Genomic DNA, 20,555 nt, shown 5'->3' with positions numbered 1-20,555 from the left:
ACACACACAATATACATAGATAGTATACACACATAAAAGAATCAAGCCACTGTGCAATGTGTAACAATTAGTGAATAAATTAGGATGTGTGAGAGAAAGAGAAGGGGGGGAGACATCAGGAGGTTTCTAGGTCAGTGTGTCCACAAGAGAGTTTGTTCACCGCCATTTCCATCCCAAAGCTAGGTTTTGAGGATTTGGTTTTTTACCTGTCTACTTTGCTGTCACACCTCATCCCACAAATTAGAGGGGAGATCATCTGAATACTCAAGCTGAACTGAGTCTACTGAATCATTAGTGTCACTGACCGAGTCAGCAGCTTTTTACACCAGCTCACCTCGCCGGGGTCTTGTGTGTCGGTGTAAAGCTTATTGAAAGATTAGAAAAAGCCACAGAAACAGTGGATGTGATAACTCTGCTGCAGATGGTGGTTGCTGAGCATTAAACCTTATGTGACAATGCATAAACCCACTGGTTTCCAACCTGGGGTCTGGACCCCAACTACAACTTTTAAAATATACGGTAGGCTTGTAGCTCAGCTTTGCAAATGATTACTCTCTGCTAAACAGCCTAGTAAAAAATATGCAAATAAAACGACCCCAAGTATCAAGGCTAAATCCTTGGTGCTCAATATTACTCCTCCATGGGTTCTACTCCAACCTCTGGCCCTTTGCTGTATGTCATCCCCTCTCTCTGCCCCCCTTTCCTGTCACTCTACCACTGTCACTATCAGTTAATAAAAGCCTCCCCCAAAACAATCAAAGAGCTAATAAAACACACACACAGAAACACTGAATTTCTCAAAAAAGGAAGCCTATTAAGTATGTATGATTGTTCAAAATAAAATTAAACAAGAAATAATGTGAAAACATCCTGCAGTTTTTGCGTTCACTATTTCAGTTAATCGTACAGTTTATCAGTTATAATTATGCATTAAATATAAATAATCCCTAAAATATGGCACATAGTCAGGGTCATCAGTTAACTCAAAAATAGCAAAGGGGTCCTTAAGTAGAAAGGTTGGGGACCAGTGAGTTAACCTAACAAAATCGAACTATGTAGTCGATGACTGTGTGAATCTGACAGAAACTGCATGAAATGATTCAATTCCACTTCTACCACACATCACAAGAGGTCCAGCTGAGTATGGCTCTTTTATGAAATTGTTTAAAAACATCATTTTGTGGACAATGATTGGCTTTAGAGGAATCAGTGAGATGCAGATTGGGTGTGTGGAGGAGGGTTTAGTGGAAACAATGGAACAGCCACTCAGAGGATGCTCCAGTAAAGTGGGTTAGCAGGCCCTGTGGCTCCTGTCATTTTAACCAGCAGCCCAGATGAGGACGTGGCGTAGGATTTTCCTCTTGTTTCTTGTTGCTTTCGAGTGTGCAAATGTGAGTAATCCACCATGAGGCCGACAAGAGCAGAATTATGGGTAAACACTGAGTGCTGTATATGTAACTTTTTTAAGTTCCAGCATGAAAATGGTCCAATTTTCAAATCAAATATTAGACCAGATTTTTTGGCTGAAGGCAACTTCAGTCTAACTGCAGTCATACCAGCGTTTGCTTAAAAAAATACTTTAGTCAAAACTCCTTCTGGAGCTCTTCTGGCTGTTAGTGTTTGCACACAGTGGGGGCATCAGAAGCAAAACCAATCAGGAGCACATGTCAGGGCAGCATGGCATTTATCTTAGCTCTTCCCGAAAACTTGTCCCTATAATTAATGCCACGGCTGCAGCTAAATGTCAATTTGTGCACCCACACTCGATAGGTTTCTTCTCTGCACCCCATTTTGAAAGGCAGTCTTTCTTCCTTGGAGATAGAGTACAGTCTTCTGGAATTGGACTCGCCGGCTATGATAGCGTGGAGCTCATTACCAGCCTCATTTATCATCTCTCTCTCTCTCTTGTTCTCTCTCTCTTCCCCAGCTCAACGAGTTGTTCAGGAAGTCGGAAGTGCACAAAGACTTTATGAGCGTTCGTGTCCGTAACCTGTCCCCCAGCAAATCCATCCTGGCCTTTGTGGAGGCCCACTTCAAACCAGGTAAGAGATCTTTGAAGGGAGCAGAAGATTTGACAAAAAAAAAAATAAAAAACTCAAAAATGATTAAAGACAGTAGCTAATAAAGAGATATGTGGTTGGAATCAGTTATGGTTTGTTCTCCTTTGTCTTTTAGCACACAAGATATCTTAAAAATTAATTGCTGAATTTAAATGAAATTGGGATAAAAGTTAGGCCGTTGGCCAAGGAGGACCTCATTATGTTTTTTTGTGCAGAACAAGCCACAGTCACCATTTTTCCAACATTTTCATTTGTAAGTCCTATGTAAGGTAGAGATGCAGCATTTGTCTCTTCTGGCACACTATTCGTGTAGGGTTTCCATACCTTTATTATTTTTATTACTAGACATTTCATTCCATCTTCAATTGTACTTGCACATAGCCACTCTGAGTGGTCCTGCAAACTCAAATGGCTTTTTTCTATACATTTTGTCTTAATATATTATTAAAAAATGGCCAGTAGTCATGCTTTCCTTGAACATTTTGCTCCATTCATCCTTGTACAAAACATTACCAGGATTGGAGTCTTTTCCCAAAAATCATTATGAGGTATTTTCTGATACAGATCCAGAGGAAGGTTAAAAACATGTAATCATTGCTATTATTAAAATAATAAATGTAGAGGCTTGTGCATCCTTGGCAGAGGTATGTTGTCTTTGAGTGCTTTCTACTTATTTTTCATTTGGCTCATAATATTGTGAGCCGCTGAATTTCTTCCTTCTTTTTTTTAATTTTCTTCTCAATGCCAACTTAATCTCTTTCATGCAGCAATTTGCCCCTGTGTTAAAACCCACAATATCATAAGAAGGTTTTTACCTCTACTTAAATGTTCATATTTGTGTTTGTGTTATTCATCAGAGCGAGGAAAAGTTTTCTAAATGACCGCATCTGTGAAATTAGCACGTTGGTTACAGGTAAAGGTAAAATTTAAAACACGAATGGAACGTGCTCTAACTCTCAGATCAACTGACAGCTGTTTTAATACAGTAACAAACACTGGAAAACAACTCAAGTTGAGTTACTAATATTAAGGGTTTTGTATGTATATGAATTCAGTTTAGATTGATATGGTTGACACCACGGCTGGGCCTTTAAGCTCTTCTTTTAGCATCCCCCCTCACACCCCAAGCGCTTTTGTTTTTTACGAGCACCATTTAGCATCCTTCATACCCTTCATGCAGGGTGAGGGGTGCTGTTAAGCGGAGCTCCTCCATGGCCAGTAAAGCGAACATCTGTGGCAAACGTTATGAGAACGATTCATCTAGAAAGAAGCCGGACAAACAGCGGGTTGAGGACAAGTGGTCCCTGGAGTCCCTCCACCTGTCATACACAGGGCTGTCTGTTGTACCCATTGTACCACTAAAGAAGCTTGAGTAGTCCTGTATTTGCTGTGGAGTGCTCCTCAGTGGCCTCATCCTGAGTGGCTGTACCTCTTGTTTACTGTAGATACAAGATACACGGTGGAGGCCATCGAAGCATCCCTGCTAAAGCAGCTGAAGGCCTCCAAAGACACCAGCATCGCTGTGAAGAAGCCGGAGGAGGAGAATATTCGCTTCACCAATTATGGTAATAGAGTGTGGACTTAACAGGAGAGTGTGGGGATTAATAAAATGAAAAGGGGTTTTAAGTTATTCATGAGGTGATTTATCAAAGGTTTTACAGGTCTTGAATAGAAAATCTCAGGGCCGCAAGCTCAACATACTTTAACGTCTCTTTCTCTATTTTCCATTGTTTCCTCCGGCTCTGTTTACAGGCCTCTCTTCCATCCCCTTCTTCACCACCACTACCACCACCACGGCGTCAGTCACCACAGCTGCTCCCACCACCACAACCACCAGGCTCCCCCCAACCTCCGCTTACATCACCCGGCGCCCGCCAGGCACTACCCGCAGGCCTTACAGCAGCAGACGCACCACCACAACCTCAGTGCCAGTCACCACACCGCTACCCACCACCACGGCAGCTGTCAGCACCACCACGCTGCCTCCAGCCACCACCATCGCCCATGTCAGGGGCAAGCTTCACCACAAGACCCAGAAGCCCTGCAGCTCCCACCCCTGCCTCCACGGGGGCACCTGCGAGGACGACGGCACTGACTTCAGCTGCAAGTGCCCCGCCGGGCGAGGAGGCTCTGTGTGTGAGAAGGGTGAGTTTGTTCTCTTTATATATTAGGAACTATTTCTTTTTCCATATTTGTTGTTACTTTCAGATCAAAAGTTACAAAGCCTGAGCTTATTTTAAATTCATCTAATAAACAGTGCTAGAACAGACTTTCCCTGTAATATTGTACTATAGCAATTAGCAATTTCAAAGACACCAGCAAAGGCTGACGTTTACAGTGATTTTATAGCAACTAAGAGGATTTTAGGCACTCCACTTTCCATTGTGCCAATCATACCTTTTAGCTGTTCTATAATCACTGCTAACCACATCCTCAAGTGCTTTATTATATTTATAAAGTACCAGAAACACACCATTATAATAAAAAAAAATTAAAGGAATGTTTTATTTATTAAAAAACATATTCCCTCTGTTAAGCAGCAGTTTTGTCTAATTGTAGCTTTACAAAGTGGCTGCAAAGTGACACCTTAAGTAGCAGTGTGAGTAATGACTTTCAGTTAGTACTGGAATATGTAAATGCAGTGTTACGTGGTCACAGATGTGGATTTATTGGGTCGTTAAAAGCTCAACAAGACAACAGCAATGAGAGCTCAGGACAGAGATTTTTTAAAAACTTGAGAACAAAGAGTTGAGGTGTGATCGAGTCAGACAGAAATATCTCCTCGGCGGCTGCGTTTCTAACTCATCTCAAGTGCTTCAGACAGGTTCAGCACCTCAGAAGTGAGCAACTGCTGAGCCGTTCACCAAAGGAAACACAGACTCCAATCAGCACTGCAGAGAAAATCATAAATCAAGGAGAACTTCTTGAGAAGCACAACTCTTTTGTTTCTTCCCTCTTACCCTACTTTGAGATTTTTGGGGGAATGAGGAGCAACCTCACGCAGCTGCATCTTAAGATAATTGACACTAATTGCTTTGATGGGGATTAGCTGGTGAGAATCAGTGTGTGTCTTTGAGTTAGAGTGGCTAAATGAAATCACGTGCACACGCACACACACACAGACACACACCCACAAACAGCCACCGGCAGCCTCCCCCAGATCAATCAAGTCATTAGAAAAGAGGCAGCTCATCAGCTGCCATTCTCCTCAGAGAGACGGACAGAAAGACAGATGGACGGAGAGAAAAGGAGCCCGGGGGAGAAAATGGATGATAATAATCATAATTGTCGAGTGGCGGAAAAACAAAGGTTTCCTTTGCGCGTGTGTGTACACGGGCATGTGAATGTGTGTTGAGGGTGGGTGAAAAGCTCAGCTCCTCCTCTTTCTCGACCTTCTCCTTTTGATAAACTCTGCAAATCATCATTCCTAAAATAAACTAGACAGAAAGGCTTATTTCTCTATCATCAAGAGCCAGTGACACACCACCTCCTCATGCTCACACTTAATTATGCACATTAAACGCCTATTACGCCATGAAAAAGTAAGTCATGTAGTAATGACAGGATTGACTTGTTGTCTTCATTCCTCCACAGTGATCAAGTACTTCATCCCGTCATTTGGTGGCCAGTCGTACTTGGCTTTCCAAACAATGAGTGCCTATCACACAGTCCGCATCGCCATGGAGTTCAGAGCGTCCGAGATGACCGGCATCCTGCTCTACAACGGCCAGGATGGCAAGAAGGACTTCATCTCTCTGGCTCTGGTCAACGGCAGGGTGGAGCTCAGGTGAGCACAGCAGGAGTTGTCAGGCAGCGGCCTTGTCAGCCGTTGATTCTGCTGCTTGTTCTTTGATTAAACTTGATGAAACTTAAATGATCCCCTCGGGGGAATAGGGTCATTGCGGCGGCAGCTGAGAGAGGATGTAGATAAGAATAAAACAAATAGAGAGCGCTGGATAATGAGGCAAATAATTACAGCGAGTAAACATGTTGCAAACGCCACTGCCAGAAAATAAATAAAGACGCAGAAGCTTCGTGACAGATTTGCAGGTTGCGGCTATAAAGACATGCTTTCAGAAATATGTTAAAACTTTCATGCTATTCACATGATCACGTTTGCAGATGGCAGGAACATATGGACAGAAATATGTGCAGGAGGTCCAAATTTGGCATTTCATAAGTCATTTCTAATAACATATATACAGAGTTATGGTTTATGTGAAAATACACAGTGACATAAAAATGGCTCATAGATGCATTTGACTGAACATGCTGTACATAAAGACTGCAGTGAGGCTAGAAGCAACAGTAGAGTAGGACTTTCTTTATGGCAATATTGGGATTTTGCAGCTGGTTTATTAGATAATTAATTCAAGTATTTAATTCCTGTATTCCTACATAAACAATTTATCAATTAACTTTCCAGAAACTTTAGAAAATAGAAATATGTATTAATATTGCAACCTCAAATCACATACACTTTAATATAAGATTTAATTGTTTATTGGATTGTTTGCTGCAACCATTGTGTGTATGGTTATTTGAGTGGCTATTTAAAAAGAGTACTGCAGTGATTTAGTATTATGCTTCCATAAAATTGGGGTAATCACAAGAATGGTAAAAATCAATGCAGCATAGACCGAGATATCCTGACTTTTAGTCCCTAGTATAGCTCCAACTCCAAAAACATTGGATCTCCCGCCTCCCATAATTCACCTCTATAGTGTCATTTAATCTGTGTAATGGATCTGTTTACTGTTTGATTTGTAGGCTCAGTATGACTCCTTGTGACTAGTAAAATTGGTGTAGTGCCCCTTTAGGATCTGCAGCATTTGAACATGTGTTTTTTAAGGCTAGCACCACTTTTGAATTTGTAGGGCTAACAGTAACTGAAGGCTTCATCCAACCTGATTAAATTGGACCATTTTCCTGCCAGAAACCTGCAGAAATACTAAGTATTCATATCTTCCCCCGCAGTGGAATTGTATGCATAAAAAAATTATTCGGGGTAAGACGTCAGAAGAGACGTGAATGGACTAATTAGAGATTCTGCACAGCGTCCCCCCCCACCGCTTCCCTTATCTGTAGGGTCTCGTGTTTCACCCTGACCCCTCAAAATCCCTTTCAGTTCTTCCCAACCTGGCCAGGTTAGATTTCTCTATTCATAGCGAAATCAATACAAAACTAAAGGAGATCATTAGTCACTTGTGCTTTCAAATTGAGCTCTGCCTCAATTCCAGAAATACAGCGGTGAGATTACCACCCACCGCTCCGCAAATCCAAGACGTGGGGAGAAGAACTAATTATTTGTGGCAGATAATTGCTCTCAGGTTGTGCTAATACTACCATATGTGTGGGTGAACATACACCGCAGCTCTTTTCTGTCATGATGGCTTTTTTTCCCAACAAAACCTCATTAGATAAAATGTTTAATTAAAATATTTAATTAATTATTTTTTAAGTCAGTAACTGCCTCATTCTAGTCACATAGTTTGGAATCCCAAATGGGAAGTCTTGTATCTTCTTCCTTTCATCCTCCTCTGTCTCATGAGCAGATTTCTGCTTGTCATTAGGCGCCGTTGGATAACGAACAGACATATTGTGTGGAAAAGAACCTGAAAGTGTTGCAAACTAATATGAAGTTTGATACAGGTATAAAGTGACTAAATGAGTAAGTCTCTAACATGCTTCGTGTCTCCTCTTCTCAGGTTCAACACAGGTTCAGGCACAGGCACAGTGGTCAGCAAAGTACAAATCAATCAGGGACGCTGGCACCAGCTGGTGGTCACTCGCAACCGCCGCAACGCCATGCTCAGTGTGGACAACGAGTCGCACATTGAGGGCGAGAGTCCACACGGCACAGACGGCCTCAACCTTGACACCGACCTGTTCATCGGGGGAGTGACGGAGGAAATGAAGCAGGAGTAAGAGCTTCGATCTGCTGTTACACAATGTGATGATAAGATCCAGAGCAGGAAGCAAATCAGACAGAAAGTCCATTAACTCCACGCTTCTCTTAAATAAAATCCTTTCAGTCTGCAGCCTTTCATTTTGAATCCAGCACTTTGTCCATTTTGCTGACTAATTCTGATGTTGTTGTTACCTACATCTCTCATTGCCAGATTAACCCTGTGGGGGAAAAATTAACTGTGAATCATTTTAACTCATTTATTTAGAAATGGGCATTGTGCATTTTCTTTTCATTTCCCTCCATATTTCCCATGTAAATTTGCAGTTAATCAAATTACCCCAAACCAACTGACCTGGTGAATGTGGGACCTCCAGGGGCCACTGGCCCTTACTTACTTCCATTAGGTGGATCTCCAGTCTTAGTTGACTAAAGACATTTTTTTCAAGACACTGATCTCTCGTGAGATACAGTCACTTAAACTATCCTATCTTCACCTTTCATTATTCCAGCACTAGCTTTAGCAATTCATTGTTAAAATTAATGTTAGAATGTCTTGGATGTGCACTAATTGATGGTAAAGTATTCTCTTTGGATGAATTTTGGATCATCTGTTAGTCTTATAGGACTGTACTTGAGAGTCATGTCAATATACTTTAGATGAATCAGCTCTATATTTAAGCAGTTAATGAGATTTTGAACCGATGGGATTTGAACAGTCTTGGAAAAAGTAAAGATTTGAAGTCAATCAACAGCTGAAAAGAAACTAATAAGACTCAAATTATTCTTGGACCTCATCCCTTATTGTAATGTATTGAGGTATATTGCTGCATTAAAAGTATCAGAAATATTAAACAGCACACGGCATAGAAGAGCTTCTTTACTCCAAGCTCCGTGTTATAAAGTGAGGGTCAGTAGTGTAATAATTGCAACTGCAGGCTCTGTCAAACTTTGTGTTAAAAAAAGACATTACATTATTTCCCTTTATCTTTTCCTCTTCAGTGTGAAGGAAAGGACGGCAGTAGCCACAGGCCTGGTGGGATGCATCCGCATGCTGGATGTCAACAACCGGGTGCTCAACCTGCAGGAGAACGGCGGCGACAGTCTGTATGGCAGCTCCGTGGGTGAATGCGGCAACAACCCCTGTCAGCCAAATCCCTGCAAGAACGGCGCTGCATGCCAGGCCAAGGAGGCAGAGATGTTCCACTGCAAGTGCAGCAAAGGATTCTGGGGTAAGATACTAAACAAAAGGGAGCGTCATACTGGGATTTCTTGAAAGTCATGGAAGCTTTGAAAGGTTTATTCTCGGCCGTCACAATAACTACGATATTGACGTACTATATATGCGTTATTGATAAGATGTCACCAACATTTGGGCCAGCATGATGCGAGAATAAAAAGCACGGTTTTCCCTACCATCACTATATTGCCTGATAAAGAATGCGTGGCTCTATAGCTTCCCCCTGTGCCAACAAGTGCAGTTTTTGTGAACAAAGCCTAGTCCATTTTATTTATTGTTTTTGGTTGTTTTGTTTTATTTATCAAGGCTATTTTAAATCTTTTTCCAAATTTCAGTGCCTGAGTCTATTGCTCTTTGAAAGGGTACATTTGCATTATTGTGATTATCATTATATCAGTGGCACAAAATGGTCTTAAAAGGGCAATAATATCTTTTATCGCAGTTATTTCTAGGACAATCTATCGTCCAACATAAGTAGTTATTGTGACAGAACAACTTTATTCCAGTGTAAGTAACAAGGGAATAAGTAAAGGATATATTCATTCTTATGTGAAATTTCCAGACTTTTCTAACAACTTGTTAAAATTATGTTCATGTCTCTACTTTGCCTTCTCTTCTGGGATTCACTGTGGTCAGGACTTTCTCACAAATCCTAAGTAAGCTTGACAGCCTAATTTGACAGTGTAACTCATGCCCCAGGCAGGAGCGCTGGAAGTCATTTTGTAAACACCAACACCATCAAATATGTGCGTCCAGCAGAGAAATGAGAGATTAAATGTTGACACGGCGCAGAAAACATGAAAACTTCCACCAAATGCTCAGTGAATGGCCTTTGGCCTATCTCGTCTTCTACATCCATTCCTCCTCTTTTTTCTCACTCCAGCAGATGCCAACTAACAAGCAACTCAGAGAGAATATAGTTAAGAGCAGACACCATCAGGGCTTAGCCAAGCATGCCCCTCGCTGGTTGTACAGTCTGCTGCACAAAGTTTCACACCAGAACCAAATTAAATGTCAGAGTTAACTTTTATGCTGGAATAGTAAAGGGTTTTATACTCATATGGGGGCAGCTCAGTGGTTAGGGAAACCACATTTTAAGTTTTAAGAGCCATTGAATTTAAAATGTGGATCAATAAAGTATCACATTACATTATTATTGCCTTTTATATAAGAGGTGCTTTTATGTTTTGTTGTTATTAAGAAGCCCTGGAAGAAGCAAAGATAATGCTCCACTCTGAAGAAGCATTGCTGTGATCAAAGTTGTGTTGGCAACATGGCGTAAAAAAATGGTGATAATGAGAATTGGACGGTCGCCTGCAGACTCACATTCAAGTTAATTTTGTCATCATGTCAGTTTAGAAAGTGGCAGAGATTACTGGCCTCAAAGGGGGGGGGGCAGATCACACAAAGCGAGAAAGAGAGAATAAATGTGTGTAGAGAGTTGTAGTTAGAGAGAGGACATGTCAGGACAGCCTGATGAATGAGGGGGGGTGAGAGAGTATTAGAGCTAAAAAAAAGATGGGAGAGGAGGAAGAGATGTTAAAAAACAAGCTGTGGTAGGGAAGAAGTGAGAGCGGAGGATAAAAGCTAGCTTCCAAAGGCATGAGTGAGGAAAAACGGGGGAGCCCTGTGAGCTCAGCGGGGATGGGGTTCATTAAAGCGCTCTCCTCACCACAGGCTCTGACTGCTAAAGTAATGATGGGTGAATTCAGATGGGCTGTGGCAGAGGGCAAAACCATCATCCACCAGACGCTACCGAGCCTTTCCCACAGTCAGCGTTGGCCCAGAAACATGGCCGCATGGCGGGGAGTCTCTCCACTGTTTAATCTGGACGTGTAATATTTCTAAATCCTATTAGAAAATGACCTCTATTACAGAGGAAATCCTCATACCCCGCTTCTCTCCCCTTTTTTTTGTCTCCCCCTCCTCTCAGATGGAATAAAAGAGAAAGTAGTTGAAAGCATTTGGTGGTTTTCTCATTGTGGATTTGTGTGTGTCTCCAGGTCCAACTTGTGCTGACGTCCATGATCCATGCGAGCCCAACAGGTGCCATCCATCCTCCCAGTGCCAGGCGCTGCCCGAGGGAGGCTACAAATGCGAGTGCCCCATGGGACGTGAAGGGCGGCACTGCGAGACAGGTAATCCGACTAAACAGTGTATATCGTGGTGTACTGTCAGGGCCCAGTTGTTCTCTTAAGTGCTTATCAAGGAGCAGCAGTGTTTTTGGTCTAGTTTGCCTCTTTTTGTGTTTTTTTCTTCTTCTTTCCGCTCTGTGACATTTCCATCCATCCTGAATCGAAAAGTGAGATCAAACGGAGAAAGACGGGGGGGGGGTTGAGCCCTTCAGGGTGGGAGGGATGGGGAGGGTTGGTGGTTGCAGAACTGGAGGTAGGATGATTTGCCCGTCGGGCCATTCACCACATCGGACTCGGGCAGCGCCTTGTTAGTGGTAAGCGGCATCAGAGACGCATTTTCCTCCAACTCCCTCCCTCCCTCCCTCCCAGCCTATCCGCCCACAGGTGTTGTGTTCAAACATTGTTGTTGCTGCTTAGCTCCACATGGCAGAACCGGGCCGCGGCTGGGGAAAAGACCAGAGCACGGCTCAGCTGCTTTTGAAGTTCATCATTAGCACTTTTGGCAGTGTCGCATTCTGAAGTCTACCCGTGGTTTTTCCCTCCCTGGCTTTGTAGATGTTGTCGTGACTGTTTGCAGAAGTGAAGTTGACTTCTGTAACTGTGAATGAAAGAGAATATACTGTCATGCACGTTCCAAACAAAAGAGAAACATGCACCCTCTGCACCCCCACGATTTTGGAAAAACCAGATGGGGATCGCCTTCTTCCAAGCCCCGAGTCCCAGTTAGCAGGTGATTAAAATAAATTGAGGTGAACCGAAATCAATGCCGTGTGAGCGAGAGCGTCTCCCCTTCCAAAAGGCTATTTTTTTTTCACAGGAATCAATGAGATGACTAATCGCATCAGTCCTCCCTGCCCGCGGTGATTTATGGGAGCGTCAGTCAGCCAGAGTGTCAGCCCCAGACAGGAGCTCACAGATAAGGCGGCAGTCAGGCGGACGTACCCTCTCAGGGCTGCACTGAGAACAGTTAAAACGACAGGTAGCTTAGAGCCCACTCATCAGACGCCTAAAGATGAATTAGTCATAACATTAAGTGTGTAACCTACTGTGTGTGCGCGTTCAGTTGAGCAATGGTTTCCATTTCAGTTACACCAGGGTTCGTCGGCGCAGCTCGCTGCTATAATATCCACCATCAAGGGCTTTTCTCAAGGGTGTTCCAATAGTATTGAATGGCCTACTTTTCTCTGTGCTTTTACCCTGTGATAGTGTAAATCATTACAATTTAGTGATGAAAACCGGATCACTTAAACTCAGCCGGTCCTTGAACACCTAACTGAAGGGGCGAGTTTAAATTTCAACTTTTTACATTCATCACCTTAGTTAGAATAATCCAGGGGCCAGCTAATGCGTGTGTGCCTGTTTGGGTGTGTGTGAGGGAGATGCTAGATGCAGTAGCTCCTTAAGTATTGCTTTAGGAGGGTTTATTTCTGAGGCTTTTTACCAAAAGATAATTGTGAAAAGTTCCAACTTGACCGACTTTTTTTGGTCGTCAAGCTCTACTCGTCATGTGGCTTTTTCTGGTCACCTAGCTCATTCCAATGCCCGGACCTCTGGTGACTTATTGATCACGCTGCTTTCATTTTGAGCAAAGGGTGAAAGAGAGTCTCCTCTATAAGAAACTACATTCCGAGAAACTCTCTCTAATAGAGTTCAGTTTAGCGCACGAATCCTTGTAGTGAGACTATTTTTCCCTCTCCTCCATGGTGCGTGCCATCATCATTAGCAGTCTTCTGCACAATAGCTAATTAGCTTTCTCATCTCCGTCTGCCTTCCCCATCCTGACTCGACTCTGCTAATCCCAGCCAATTACGAATAAAAGCTTTCTTGCCGTCTACATAGGTATGTGTGTTAGTTTGAGTGTGTATATGTGTGTGAGCGTCTCGTTTTGCATACGCCTCTGAATGATGGTAGTTTTTGCAAACAACACCATAAACACATACCCCCGGGTGACACTTGAATGATTTTTAATGTCAAGCCACTTGTTAGAAGGATGGCACGGTGCCTGTCCTAATCACTGCAGACAGCCAGAAACGGGACAGCCAGACGTAGACCCATCGCAAAGACATGAATTTGTAAAAAGGCCTGCCAAAATACAATGGCTGCATTATTTCATGGGTCCCGGCTGTGGTATTAAACTCATGTCTCCAAAGGTTCTTTGTTATACTGTGGTGGGCTGTGTAATCAGTCTGACATAAGGGTTTTTGAATTTTTTTGTTTGAATTTCTGTCAAGAGAAAGTCTTAATCCCAATAGCTATGAAAACACAAATCCATCTCTTTCCATAATGCTGACAGGTCCCTCAAAAGATATACTGACTATCCCCGAATTTCAATTCTGTCAGCAACACAAAAACGCGACCTGAGGATGAATATATTCTCTTTGTTTTTCCAGTGGCTGAGAGGACAGGGGCTTACATGCCACTATTCAGCGGAGACTCTTACGTGGAGCTGAAGGGACTCCATCTGTACGGGCACGACCTGCGGTAAGTCCCATGTCTCTGCGTGAAACCCAATACTTGTATGTATTACTAAACACAAGATAGCATGTGCCTAAGGCAGAGCTGCCTTGTTAAAGCCTGAACTGAAGTGACAATGAAGGTTACACAAATAACACGTTATCTAGGCCTAAGCACGTAGAATATATAGTATACTCTACCTAATTTCCATATAGAAAGAGTACTGGCACACCTTAAACAAGCATCCTTTGCTCTATCTCGGGTACGTATAGTAGTGTATCTCTGACTCTTGCATGTGTTTACTGGCTTTTCTTGTGCTGTGCCTGCAGTCAAAAGCTCAGCATGACAGTGATTCTCATGGCCAATGACTCCAACGGTTTAATCTTCTACAACGGCCAAAAATCGGACGGAAAAGGAGACTTCATCTCACTGTCCCTCAATGACGGGATCCTGGAGTTCCGCTACGACCTGGGGAAGGGACCCGCTACCATCAGGTTAGCATGATCTAAAAGGGTTTAACTTACACAACCAACATCTTGCTATAATCCTATAAAATTACATTTGAACATGCTACACATTAAAGGACATACTAAACACAGCAATGTGTTTTTAATGAGCCCATGTTTACTAGTGTATGACTCACCTGAGTATGTGCAATTCAGGAGTAAGGACCCAATCCAGCTGAACGTGTGGAACACCATCAACCTGGAGCGCTCCAGCCGCAAAGGAGAGATCATGGTGAACAAGAAGGACCCTGTCCGAGGGGAGGCACCGGTGAGAAAGAGCAAGCTAACAAGCTGCTGCTAATGGTTATCTTGCTTTTAGCATGAAGGGCTGATGGGCCTATTCTATGCTAAGCCTTGCTTGTCCCGTATATATTGCATTTGTTTGATCATCTGCGTGCTCTTTATCACGTCATCGCCACAACCTTCGGGCTTTAGTGCTCCTTTTTGCCCATGTAAAGGCAGTTCAACTTGCCACTTTAGGCGCAGTTAAATCAGCAAGCCTTCCCCCTTTTGCTGAGGTTTTTCACACCACGCAGTACTGCCAGCTTGATCTGCTGAAAATACGCCTCTATCTCCCGCCATCCGTCAAGGTAAGAGGGAGAGCTCCAGATGTAGAGGGCCAGGTTGACAAGCTGTCTTAATTTTAGAAGTCCTGTAATTCCAAATTCCATCTTTCAGCTTGCTGACGTACTGGAGATAAAACTTGGTGTTGCATACAGAAAGCAAAAGCAGCTTTTACTGCTGGTATACAGTCAATTTTATAAATTCAGCCTTTGAGGTGGTGTCTGGGGATGTGGAGGCAGATAAAGGAGATAGCAGCAACGAGAAGAGCGTAATGAAACTCTTCAGCCCCGCGTCTCGACCAATAAAGCAGGTACATGCTTCCAAATGAAGGCGATCTAATAGCTTGATAAGCCTGTAAGTCATCCAATTATATTAAACAGTGTAATTTGTGATTATGAACATGCACTCTGTCAACTCCATCATCTTCCTCTAAGACGCAACGCTCTCCTCCTTTTTTTCTCTCGCTGCTCTGTCCTTCCCCCACTGCCTCCCATCGTCCGTATGATAATTGTGTTTTACTCCAGCAACAGAGGCAGAAAATCTTATTAAAAGAGGAGAGCAAGGGAAAAGCAAAGATGGGTTGGGGGGGTGGGGGGCAAGGGATGAGCTGAGACTAGTTATGGAGCTCAATGCAGAGAGCCCATCCAGTATGGCTCTCAGCTAATTCTCTCCTACTCCTGCTTTAAGAACTAGGAGGGAGTTATAGTACGCTTTGCTCAGAGAGGCCTATATCATATCAAAGGTGGACACACGCAGGCACATGTATGGGTACATACTGCATGCTGGGAGTGTTCATCATATCAAATACAGCTCAGTCTGCCAGCATGATGAAGTATACTTTCAAAGGCACATAGGCACAGATAGGAGATATAAAAAATGTACTTCACCTCTCACTGAATGGAAGTAGTCTGTAAATGAGGTTGGGTTAAGTGGCACTATTCACCGTCTCTCATCCATGAAGTTTTTTTTTTCCTTTTCATCTTTTCTCAGTGGCACCATCTGCTTCATGCATGGCCTTCTTCGACTTGCTGTCTAATTTGTAGTCACTCTCCTAAGTGTTAACACACTTGCGCAGTTTCGTGGTTGTTTGTGTATGTACAGTTTATAATGCAAAGGTGCACTTCACATTTCCCATATTCTTATTTAATGGACTAATCTCACTTGTCTGTGCTACACTGCAGCTATGTTTAATGCTCCTACAGATGTGCACAATGCGTATATGTGTGTATGTGAGTGTGTTTTGTGGGGCTTTTGCACTTGCCTAGCTCTGCATGCCTCTCTGTGCACCGACACCTACTAGTCTTCCCCTAATAACTCTCTTCCTCCCTATTTTCTTTTCTTCTCTATGATGTGCTGTCTGGAAATAAGAAATCACGCAAGGTAATGAGACAAGTCCCAGTCACACCTTAGCCCATATTTCATTTGAGTCGTTCACTACGTCCTCTCACCCCCATCTCTCCATGCAACAACAGCACAGGAAAAAAAAGGTACTTCTGCAGAGCTGCGGGCAGCTTCAAAGGTTCCAGTTCTGTAGAAAAACTTTGCCATTTCATAAGCCCCATACACGCACACACAAATGGCACTGAAGTAAAGATGCTCTTAAAGAACACGGTTTGGCTTGCACCTCGGTCCATCTGCCGTGGGGGTGGAAGAGGGTGGGAAGGTGGGAGGAAAGAAGGAACGGTGACAGTCATCTTTGTAACTGCCATTGTTTTTAGCAACAAAGAAACGTCTTCATTAGTTCGGCGTAGGCGGGGATATCACGCCAATGCCGCGTGGCTGTCGAAAAGTGAGAGCGAAGGCAGGGGAGGCGAACGAAGGGGAGGAAATATACCGTAGGAGACGGTGAGGTGCCAAGCCAAGCCGTGCTGTTCTTTTGTCATCTGCTCTCACTTCTTTTGGAAACGGGAACAGTCCTCCATAATATCACAAAGTCGCTCACTCTTTCACCACTCACTTGCCCATATCAACACAAAACCAAGCTCACCAAACATCACTGAGCAAGAATCACTCCATAGAACCAGCTGTCCTCTCTCACCAGGTGCAGATGATCGCCTGTTTTAAACAGAACAGAACATGATGCACCATTTCATTGCATGCAATCTCACTTTAGAGTCTTACAAAAGTAACTTTACATATGCTCGGTACCACATTCTGAAGGTGTAACATCTCAGGACAAGATCAAAAACCACAAGTACAGGGGAACGGGGTCAAAATGCATCTGTAACTTTCACCTGCAGAGTAAGTGAGTGTTGCAGAGCAGTAAGGTCTACATAAAGGAGCCTGAGGGGGCCAACTGTGCCCTGCAATCGGTAAAAACTTTTGGCTGAGCCTAGAGACACCGGCCACAGCTGGGTCCACCAGCTTTGTGGCCAAAGTTGCCACCCTGTCTCTGTTGGAAGCGGCTCAAGGTGCAGTGACACAGCCCCGGGCTTCAGCCAAGCACCGCTGCCTCCTGCACTCCAAATCCCATCCTAAATAAAAGCCGAGCCGGTGCCAGCTTGCCTGCACAAAGCCTGTTTATTTGGCCCCTTCCATCATTTTTCCAGCAATTAACTCCACTTTACCCCTCTGGCAATTACTGCTCTACATAAAATAAAGATCATTAATTCCTTCCTTCTGAAGTGGGCCGACTCCTCCGTGCAAAAGAAGGAACCGGCACCTTGCTAATGCAAAGCAATTGTCCCAAAGGTTTAGTGGAAAGAATCGAATTTCATAGCCGTCTGCCGCGCAAATGAATTGCAATTAATGTGTCTCCACACTCAACTGTTTGAAAGGTCGGGGCTTATGATCAGCCATTCATTAGAGATGTCTGTAAAGAACCAAGTCCAGCCTGCTCCTGATTTGCCTTTGTAGTCCCTTTTTATGTCTCATAGATAGAGGATAATTGACCGCTCTCTCTGAGAGACATAGAAATCAATTATGTTGTAATGTATCAAGTGTATTGACGTGGAAAGAGGGCGAGGAAGTGCAGTTAAATCGTCTGCCTGCTACAATATGGATAAATCCTTTTTTTTTTTTAATGGAACAATCTATATGACTGCGACATGTCTGCAAATGTGGTTTGTTTATCTCACTCTATATATCTCAACTAAGAGGATACAACTTATACCATACTCCCTGGACACATAACTCACTACAGTAAAAGCATAAACCATTACATCCTAAACAGAAATCCCCAGAGAGACATTGCAGATGGATAATAGAAAAGACTAAATTGGGCATTTTTAAAGATGTATGTAGAGCTTATTTTAAAGTTTGCATGGCTCTAGCTCACCAGTTGATACCTCCCTGTGTCCTGTCTCATCAGAACCTGCACACAGAGCTTAACCTGAAAGAGTCTCTTTTTGTCGGCGGAGCTCCCGATTACAGCCGGCTCGCAAGAGTCGCTGCACTTACTGATGGCTTCAAGGGAACAATCCAAAAGGTAAATGTTTACAAACCTCTTTTTCTTGAAGAAGTTTTGTGTCATCAGCTCTGCCTGTGCTTTCGACTAATCTATATGTGTTATTTTAATGAATCGGGGCCCTTGTGCCCTCGGATATACAGCAGCAAATTCAAATGGTAAGTTATTAGCCTGTCCAGCTGTCATACTACAGAGCCCCATAATAGTAATTTTCCATTATAAGCTCACACTGTGACGGGCAGTGACTCTGCTCATTTGGATTAGCATGCACTAATAATAGAATGCACATTTTGAAGTCCCTCCCTTTCGCTACTCTCAGATCTTTCCCTGACAGCCTTCCAGTTTTTTTTCCTCCACTTTCCAGCAAAAAGCTCATCTCTGAGTGCCAAAAATAACCCAGTAGAACAAAGGGAGGATGTTACTGTTTGTGCAAACTTGTCATTAGTTCTCCTCTGCAAACTTTCCCTTGACAGTTTTTGAGCAAATCAAAAGCTAAATGTGGCGTTTGTCTTACTTGGCCTGTAGGGAATAGTTAATTATGAGGAATACGGGATGTACTCTCAGTTTGATGTCCATGTTTAACATGTGTGTTGTGTCGACATCTAATTTAAAGAGACATTTTCCTGTGTGGTAAAAATGTCATATCTACAGGAAGAACATGTTTAAAAGGAATTCACGGTATCGCTGTACGCTGTTGTTTGCTCTGAGGATGTGTTGTGATAATTAGCTTTAATGATCATTCAGCAAAAAAAAGGGAAAAGCCCCATAATTTGATGCTTTCCTTTGGACAACAACCAGGAGTAGGAACAAATGATTATCTTCAAGTGTTTTGCTAAGGAGAGGAAAATTAAATCAGATAAATGTGACAACAAAAGCAGTGAAAAGCAAGGCAAGAATCATAAAGGTAACCCTCCAAAAGTAGGTCAAAAACAATTAATATTAAAACTGTTATGTAAATACAAGTCTATGAAAATAGCTTTTAAGAAGTGATTTATGAGATTATACTCAGCGGTCTAATCTTTCAGGCAGGTTGGTTCAGAATTTAGGAATAGAAAAATCCAGCCTGTATTTTAAAACCAGGCATATAAATTGAGCTTCTGGGGTCTTCATGTCTCACCTACAACCTACTTTTTTGACTGGGGGGGCACTGACTTATGCAGGGCTGGCATGAAGTATGTATCTCACCTTTCCAGTCATTCCCACTTTATGCAATTCCAATACTGTTCATGGACCCAAGGATGCAGGAATATTCAGATATCTTGAGGTCAGAGGTCAAGGGATCCCTTCCCAGGCTCTGAAAGCCAGTGTGGAGTGGAAGAGGTAAGGATAATGGGGTGGCCATTTCAGGGATCTCTTTAACCCTGTGTTTTCTGCTCCCAGATCATTCTGATGGGTACCCCCATCCTCAGAGAGGAGAACGCCATGCGCTCTATCAACATAGCCATGTTCCAGGACCATCCGTGTTCCCAGGAGCCCTGCCACAACGGCGGCCGCTGCAACCCCCAACTTGACACCTACGAATGCGTTTGCCTCAATGGTTTCTCAGGGGGACGCTGTCAGAACAGTGAGTATCCCACAGCCATTTTACATCTGTCTTCATCCTACTTCAAGTCAAAGAGCCACAGGCGATCTTGATGCCAACATTTATTAGCCTAAATATATTAAATATCACATGGACGTGTAATCCAGTGTGTAGCAATACTTGCTGGCTTGAGATCACCTTTTAAAGGCAGTGTGAAATTGCAATGAGAATTTTCTCCGCCAACATTATTTGGTTTTACTCTAAAAGGATATGTGGCAGCATTTTTGCTGCTTTATAAGCGTAGAATGAGTGGGACTGCAATCAGTGATACCGGTGCTTTATGCAATAACACAGCTTGGCTTGCATCACTGGTAGGTGAATTACTAGGCTATGTTTTTTCTGCTTATAAGATCTTTCCATTGTGTCCTGCGTGAGTGAGAAAACAATGAAATGATGATGAACAATGATATTAGACCTATGATGTATCTTTTATGCTAGGGTTATTGTGTATTGATTTCAAACTTAAGTGGCAGTTATGAAAACGATGAAACGTGTCAACTAAATATTCATGAAATGCTCTTTTAAAGAGTTGCACACCCTTTTCATCATCATCTTCCCCATCACTCTACCAGACATATACTCACTCTGGCCCAATCTGTCTTACATACTCAGTCACTGCCTTTGCCATTAACCTTGCCCGTGTGGCCGCCTGTCCCTTTCACGTTAATTAAAAGTACAAATGCACCATCAACCCCCCCCC

The 20,555-nt window shown here is 43.1% G+C and overlaps 1 protein-coding gene across 1 annotated transcript in view; it reads left to right on the top strand.

The window, feature by feature from the left end:
• Positions 1-20,555, top strand: part of agrn (agrin) — a 247,613-nt gene that overhangs the window by 215,016 nt on the left and 12,042 nt on the right. Inside the window, exons 22-33 of the mRNA XM_035656665.1 lie at positions 1,928-2,042; positions 3,506-3,625; positions 3,813-4,205; positions 5,655-5,847; positions 7,769-7,984; positions 8,971-9,200; positions 11,212-11,346; positions 13,734-13,824; positions 14,127-14,291; positions 14,460-14,571; positions 18,178-18,294; positions 19,654-19,837. Coding sequence (XP_035512558.1) covers positions 1,928-2,042; positions 3,506-3,625; positions 3,813-4,205; positions 5,655-5,847; positions 7,769-7,984; positions 8,971-9,200; positions 11,212-11,346; positions 13,734-13,824; positions 14,127-14,291; positions 14,460-14,571; positions 18,178-18,294; positions 19,654-19,837 — 2,071 coding nt within the window. The remainder of the gene's footprint in view (positions 1-1,927; positions 2,043-3,505; positions 3,626-3,812; positions 4,206-5,654; positions 5,848-7,768; positions 7,985-8,970; positions 9,201-11,211; positions 11,347-13,733; positions 13,825-14,126; positions 14,292-14,459; positions 14,572-18,177; positions 18,295-19,653; positions 19,838-20,555) is intronic.

Source organism: Morone saxatilis, unplaced genomic scaffold, assembly GCF_004916995.1.
Source record: "Morone saxatilis isolate NCDOM2014 unplaced genomic scaffold, NCSU_SB_2.0 Contig15, whole genome shotgun sequence".
NCBI lineage: Eukaryota > Metazoa > Chordata > Actinopteri > Moronidae > Morone > Morone saxatilis.
The sequence above is the reverse complement of the archived record's forward strand: the minus strand, read 5'-3'. Positions and strand labels throughout refer to the sequence as shown.